This window comes from Labrus mixtus, chromosome 9 (genome assembly GCF_963584025.1).
Source record: "Labrus mixtus chromosome 9, fLabMix1.1, whole genome shotgun sequence".
NCBI classification, from domain to species: Eukaryota; Metazoa; Chordata; class Actinopteri; order Labriformes; family Labridae; genus Labrus; species Labrus mixtus.
Genome location: NC_083620.1, coordinates 10,769,710 through 10,776,592, shown reverse-complemented (window position 1 = coordinate 10,776,592; position 6,883 = coordinate 10,769,710). Strand labels below are relative to the sequence as shown.

The following is a 6,883-nucleotide window of genomic DNA, read 5'->3' as shown; positions in this document are numbered from 1 at the left end:
TAAGCGTAGTACCTTTCCATGATGTAGTCAGAGGGACAGTACTCAGTCACTTTTCCTGACAGCCAGCATATAACACTTGTTGGGTGTTTATACAAGATAACTCTCCTTTTTGTACTTGTTGTGTGCTCAGGAGCGAAACTTTAAACCAATGCCAATGAGGCAGGAGGAGGGGCCACTCAAACACCTTCATTTCATCATGTGGTGTGAGGATACAGAGAACAGAGTGGTGAAATGTGAACGGAGACGCTACATGTATGAGTTTTATCTTTCCAGTGACCTAAAGAGCAGAGTCTCTCCTATAGCTTCATTACTTTTGGATCTGTGAGTGGACATTCATAAATGATCTTCTTATGAGATTGATGTCTGATTATTGAGATTAGTGTTGATTATCTCAGGAAGACGTTTTCTCCACTGCATCAATCTGTGGATTTCAAAATATTGTTGGATAAATAGAAAATGACAACCAATCTGGTAAGTGATCATTTACATTTTACTCTCATCAGTTCCTACTATATTAATAGTAGGATGAAACATTTTGTTTAGTTAAGAAATACATGTGAATACATTTTTTTTATTCTCAATTTTACATGTTTTTGATTATTCAATCTCTGATGAACGATTGTTCTCATTATTAATGCTTTTTCAATAGTATCTGGTCTCTGGTCCTCGGAAATGTCCTCCACCTAGCAGTTCAGATGTGAATCCTCAGTATGTGCATCATCTGTCCCTGAATCCTCCTGAGATTAGCCACTCCATTCCCAAACACAAAGGTATTCACCTTTTCAGTTTACTGACACAATACTGCTTTGGTCATTTAAACATAAACAGCAAAACAGGAGCACCCTCGACAGTAAACACCATTTCAGGTGCACGACTGCAAAAAGACTAAAAAGTGACTGATGAAGGCTTAGTGCTGAAACGCGCCCGTTGTTGTTTTGCTGTTCTTACCCGGATAAAGTAAACTTCAGTGGACATTTGTGAGCTGACTTTTCTGTCTCTTTTTCATTTAAACATAAAAACAGAAACTTTTTTCTTAAAGAAATAGTATGCAAGCAAATATAGCTGTGTGCATTTAGTTTTCATTCATTTCTGTAAATGTAGAAGTAAAATGAGTGAAGTAAGTGAAGTTAGACCCCAACTTTAGTTAATTCAGATGACCATACTGATGAGATCTATCTACATGTGCTTTGAAATGCCAGTTAGTCTTCGAACATGCTGGAAGACTAATTTCTAAACCTGTTTTACAAAAGCACAAGTGGAGTGAAAATGAGGTTTGAGTCTCAGTTGTGTGTTTTCTCCTGCCAGATGTAAAACATAGGTGTGTAAAGTTCACTGTGGCTGCTGTGATCAGCCTCCTGCTCCTCCTCCTGGTGGCTGGGGTCCTCCTTGGTTACTACTGTGAGTGCAGGATTTCCCCTCCAAATGCAACATATCACTTGCAACAACAATGATCATGTCGCCTTAACCTTTAATACACACACAGTATCATTAATCCCGCACCAGTCACTTCCTCTGTCTCCTCTTGACTCCCAGTCTCCTCTCCCTGTGTGCACGGGATGCAATGTGGTGATGGGAGCTGTGTGTGGGAGTCTCAGTGGTGTGACGGAGTGATGGACTGCCCTGCAGGCCAAGATGAAGCTAACTGTGGTAAACAGTCTAATCCCTGTGTGTGTGTGTGTGTGTGTGTGTGTGTGTGTGTGTGTGTGTGTGTGTGTGTGTGTGTGTGTGTGTGTGTGTGTGTGTGTGTGTGTGTGTGTGTGTGTGTGTGTGTGTGTGTGTGTGTGTGTGTGTGTGTGTGTGTGTGTGTGTGTGTGTGTGTGTGTGTGTGTGTGTGTAAACATTACATTGTCATTTATCTACATTGTGTTACTGTTTGTTGCTCTCTTTTAAATACATTTAACTTGTAATAAAATGTCATTATATTATTGATTGTTTGTTTGTTTTTTTCTGTGGTCAGTGAGGGTGCATGGTTCAAGTTTCCTACTTCAGATCTATTCGTCCCAGAGTAAAAACTGGAGGACTGTTTGTTCTCGGGGCTGGAGTGACCTGCAGGGTAAAGCGAGCTGCAGGCAGATTGGATACAGCAGGCAAGAATCTCAGACAGGTTTTTCTAAAAAAATGTAACATGTAAAGAATGTTGGTGTTTAAATTAAGTTGTGTGGTTTGGCAGGGAGACATATTTTAAATCAGGCCAACAACAGACTGACTCCAAAGATGGATTCCTGATAGTAAAGTCTAACTTCAACCCTGCTGCATCCTTACTGCAACAGCTTGTCCTCAGGTTAGTGAGATGGTGACAGTGAACAAGTATAGAGTTGTAAAAACTGATGAAATATGAACACTACTTTCACCTCAAATGTTTGTTTTTTTGCAGCAATACCTGTCCAAACAACAGTGGGGTGACATTGTTTTGTACTGGTATGTAATTATACAATCTAGGAACACATAACATCTAGGTATATATATATATATATATATATATATGTTAACACTCGTGGGCTATGTGACTGTATTCAGTTTTCCATTGTTTCTTTTTTTATGATTTTGGTATTCACAGGGTATTTTATTTTATTTTATATTTTTAATATAAATGAATGTTGAAACATTTTGTTTTGTCTAATTGTTTGCTGAACTCTCAATAATGCTTGTGATCTGCTTGATGTAGTTCATGTAAGTCTATTTGACTGATTTCCTGTAGATGTTTCCTAATTTACCTTTGAATTTATTTGTTATACGTTTTGGGTAAAACAACATCAACGCATGTTGAGTTGTGAAATCATTTCAACTTTTATGGAAATCAAGGGGAGAGAGTGTTGTTTACTGATTTGTTTATAAAGACACACAACTGTACACCAGCCAACATCACGAGACAACTCCTGAGTTTCAAATTCTCTCTTAAACTCCTCCTTGTACAGTCTGTCACAACACTGCTTTGCTTTTTCTCCCTGGTTATAAAGGGTCGTTTTTCTTGGCTTGTACACCTGCTTATAGAAGCCACGTACCGGTGGAACATATCCTCTCTAACAGCAGTTTTCGTCTCAGATTGTGGGACTGGGGTGAACTCCAGCAGAGCCTCTGGGGGCCAGCCTGCCTCCCTAGGGACCTGGCCGTGGCAGGTCAGCCTGCAGGTTGCAGGCTCCCACCGCTGTGGAGGAGCGGTCATCTCCCCCTACTGGATAGTCACTGCAGCAGACTGTGTGGCGAGGTGAGGCTTTGGTTTTCCCCTCAAATCCTAAAGTAGTGGTTGTGTTTTGATCCAGCTAAGATCAATTTACTCTCTGCTGTTTCTGTCCACTTGCAGTGTCTCAAGCCCTGGAGACTGGGCAGTGTATGCTGGGGTGGTGGAACCGCTGGGCACTCTGTTTAACCCTTCCTACTCTGTTAGCCACATCATAGCCCATGAAGGCTACAACAGCTTTACTCGCCAGAGTGACATCGCTCTGATGAGGCTGTCTAAACCTCTGGACCACACAGGTACTCATGTTCTTACTTGACTTCTCTCATTGAATAAAGAAAGGTGGATAATATGTCAGAAGTACCTGCAAGTATAACTTCATCCTCTAAAATGGCTTTGAAACTATCAATCAGAACCTCTGAAAAAATGCCAACAACAAGTGAACATTTGTATTGTCATGAAGGGAAGATTCATTGAATGGTTGATGTTTTCCATGTCATTAGGTTTATCTTGTTGTACCATATGATATTCCATTTGTTAAACTGTGTTTACCAGCCACTAATGATGTGTTCAGGGAGCACAGAACAGCACACTATGATACCTTTTTAGTCATGAAGAACCACATGTTTCCCTTATTGTACGTAGAACAACAGCAGATATGTATTGAGAGCAATTGAAAAGATTCAACGCACACAAGAAGGCTGAATTACTTCTTCTTTTTATTTAGTTACATTATCCGACAAACAACGCCTTACGCCTGCATGGCTTCATCATGCGGTCGAACAGCGTTGGTTTGAGAATGTAATTGAATAAAAACGAGTAATTCAGCCTTCTTGTTTGCGGTGTATTTTCTCAGTTGCTGTCTAGATGATGTTTCCTGCCGTCAACTGCACCAAGATATGAGGACTGACAGTGCTGTGCACAGGTCATCCACATTTGTATTATTTTAACAGATATATATTATTTTCTTTGCTAGTCTCCAGTCATATTGGACCTGTGTGCCTCCCAAATGTTGGTGTTAACATTACTGATGATCAGAAAGGCTGGATATCACGATTTTCTGGCACAGTCAATGGAGGTAAGAGAGGCTTCATGTGACTATGTACAACAAGATAAATATGAAAGCTACAATCTAGTCTTCATATAATATAAGGATTCAATGTTTTATTCAAGTGTTTAAACATCAAAAAGTTCTGTGATTTTTCTAAAGTGATAAGCACTTTTAACAAACTATCTCTAGATAGCACTCATGAACTTCAACTCTGTGTTTTTCTTTTGCTCCTGATTTGCTGATTTCCATGGAAGCCCATTTCCGCTAGTTAAAAAGTAAAAACCAAAACTTGGCTTTGTTGGCAAAAGAAAATAGCCCATGCTGTGTCATAATGATGAAATTAAAAAAAAGTCATAATTATGAGATAATAAGTCAAAATTATGAGATAAAACGTCAAGTCAGACTTGACAAGACTTTCTTCTAAAGAAAGCCAAGTTTTTAGTTTTTAGTTTAACTGGTGGGAATGGGCTTCATAGAGCTTACTACCTCTAGATGGCACTCTTGGACTTAACCTCTGTTTGTTTTTTTGCTTATGATTTGCTGATTTCTACGGCTGCCCAGTTAAAAAGATACCTAAAACTTTGCTTTGGTGACAAAAATAAATTGCTCATCTGATAATTCTGACTTTTTATCTCATAAATTATTACTTAATATTGGCAAGGTTTTGATTAGATTTTTTGTAATGAAATGGGCTGCCATAGATTTCAGCATACAACCATATGAAAAAACTGAACTTGTTAAAAGAATATATGACAGACTGGATACAGGACAATGTGTTAATTTCAGTAAATTATTGTTATGTCTTGTTGCTTGACAGACTCTGGCTCTCCGTACCTGATGGAGGCTCAGGTCTCTCTGGTAGATGCAGCAGACTGCAACAGCTCCACGGCTTACAATGGAAGAATAACACAGGACATGTTATGTGCCAGAGAGGTGGAGGCGTCAGGCAATATGTGTGGTGTAAGACAAACACACTAACTCTTACTCTAAGAGGTGTGAATATCACATTGAAATGCTAAAACCAGCTAATACAGTTATAGTATTGACTAAAACATACATATAAACATATATTAAAACATGTCACAGTGTGTGGTTTATATATTTAATAATGACTACCAGACTGTTCTAACGCCTTCAGGGCTCATTGTTTAAGCTTCAAACTATTCTTTCAATACAGACTCAAGAGATTCAGATTCCAGAGATCCTATAAAAAAATAATTGGAATTAGTGTTCAAATAAAAAGCAAAAACCCTTTTATTTAGATATAACTGCAATAGTTTGAACTATTTCATATAAGCCCCTTTTTCTGAAAGAATTTGAAACATTTACATGCTCTTAGATAACTTGCTTTGAGGATTCAAAGAAGGCGAGCACTGTGCTAAGTACATGGTCACACAATTAAACAAACAGTTCCACTTTGGAACTTAAACTAAACAGCTCTTTTCATTGAACTCAGAGAGTCCTTGAAGGACCTTACATGCTCCTCAATCTGAATGACTAATATTTGTGTTAAATACACATTAAAACATACTTGTGTTTGAATGTGGGAATCTGATAAGTGTTAATAGAGTTTATAGTTCATAAAAAACTTTGCTCAGTTTAGTGCTAAATCTTTTTCCCAGACTGACAGCGGCAGCCCTCTGGTGGCCCTGAAGGATGGAGTATGGTGGCTCATAGGGGACTGCATCAGGGGGCAAGACTGCACAGAGCACCAGAGACCGGGCGTTTATGGCAAAATCCCCTTTTTCCTGGACTGGATCTTCCAACAGATGAGGGTAATAAAAGACTAACAAAATACTGATCATTATGAGGATTTACATGTGACATTGTGGCAGTTGTATTTAACATATTGACATCTTGTCGACCTTAAATGTGAGCGTCTTTTACTGACACACTTCATTATTTAGTTAAAAAAAAAATCATAATTTTGGTTTATTTCTTTTGACTTATAACAAGAAAAAAAGAATCCAAAGAAAAACAAAACTTTTGTTATTTAACAGGAAATTATTTAAATTGAAATCAATTCTTTATAATCAGTCATCAAATGTAAAAAAGCAATTCTCTGTACTCTTTACATATTTGTAGCAAAGTGAGGAAGCTTCTTACACGATGATTTCAGTCACAGTGTTAACCATTAAGTATGATAAAGCGATGTTCTGGTATTCACAAAACAACAAATAATGTGCAAAAATTAAACAATAAACATATATTTGTTTGTTTCTCTGTTTACAGAAGCATCAAGATGAATGAAGACAAGTCCAAAATGTGTTATACGAGATCTTTGTTTACAATTTGCAGAGAATAATTTTTATATCAATGCCTGAACAATATCTTTAATAGCAACACAATTCATGTCCATCATGATATAACTGTGTAGGCCACTGTCTTCATCATTTCAATCACTGCTAATTCAGACTTTGGTCTCATTCAGAAAGTGCTTAGGAACAATCTTTTCGCATGGTGTCTTTGTAACTGTTTCTGTTTGCGTTGTGTGAAATATATTAAAAAGTCTTTACTTCAACCTGTAAAAATGTTATTCAGTGTCCATATTATTATAATACAACTAAACATGATATACCATGTGCCAACACAAGATGTCTCTCACCAACCACATCAAGCTTATTCCCACTGACTCCAAAGAATGCTTTGTTCCTGAG

At 37.9% G+C, this 6,883-nt stretch overlaps 1 protein-coding gene across 1 annotated transcript; it reads left to right on the top strand.

The window, feature by feature from the left end:
* Nucleotides 1-214: 214 nt before the first annotated feature.
* On the top strand, nt 215-2,234 carry LOC132980225 (transmembrane protease serine 2-like). Its single transcript, XM_061046224.1, has 5 exons — nt 215-471; nt 650-770; nt 1,306-1,398; nt 1,534-1,647; nt 1,958-2,234. The coding sequence occupies exons 1-5, from the start codon at nt 457-459 to the stop codon at nt 2,122-2,124; spliced, it is 510 nt and encodes a 169-aa protein (XP_060902207.1). The 5' UTR covers nt 215-456; the 3' UTR covers nt 2,125-2,234.
* Nucleotides 2,235-6,883: the final 4,649 nt, after the last annotated feature.

Bases quoted from the DNA above. Each gene is read 5' to 3' on its own strand.
- LOC132980225 (XM_061046224.1), top strand. The intron at 1,399-1,533 runs GTGAGTGCAGGA...CTTGACTCCCAG, and splicing joins GGTCCTCCTTGGTTACTACT to TCTCCTCTCCCTGTGTGCAC. The intron at 1,648-1,957 runs GTAAACAGTCTA...TTCTGTGGTCAG, and splicing joins CCAAGATGAAGCTAACTGTG to TGAGGGTGCATGGTTCAAGT.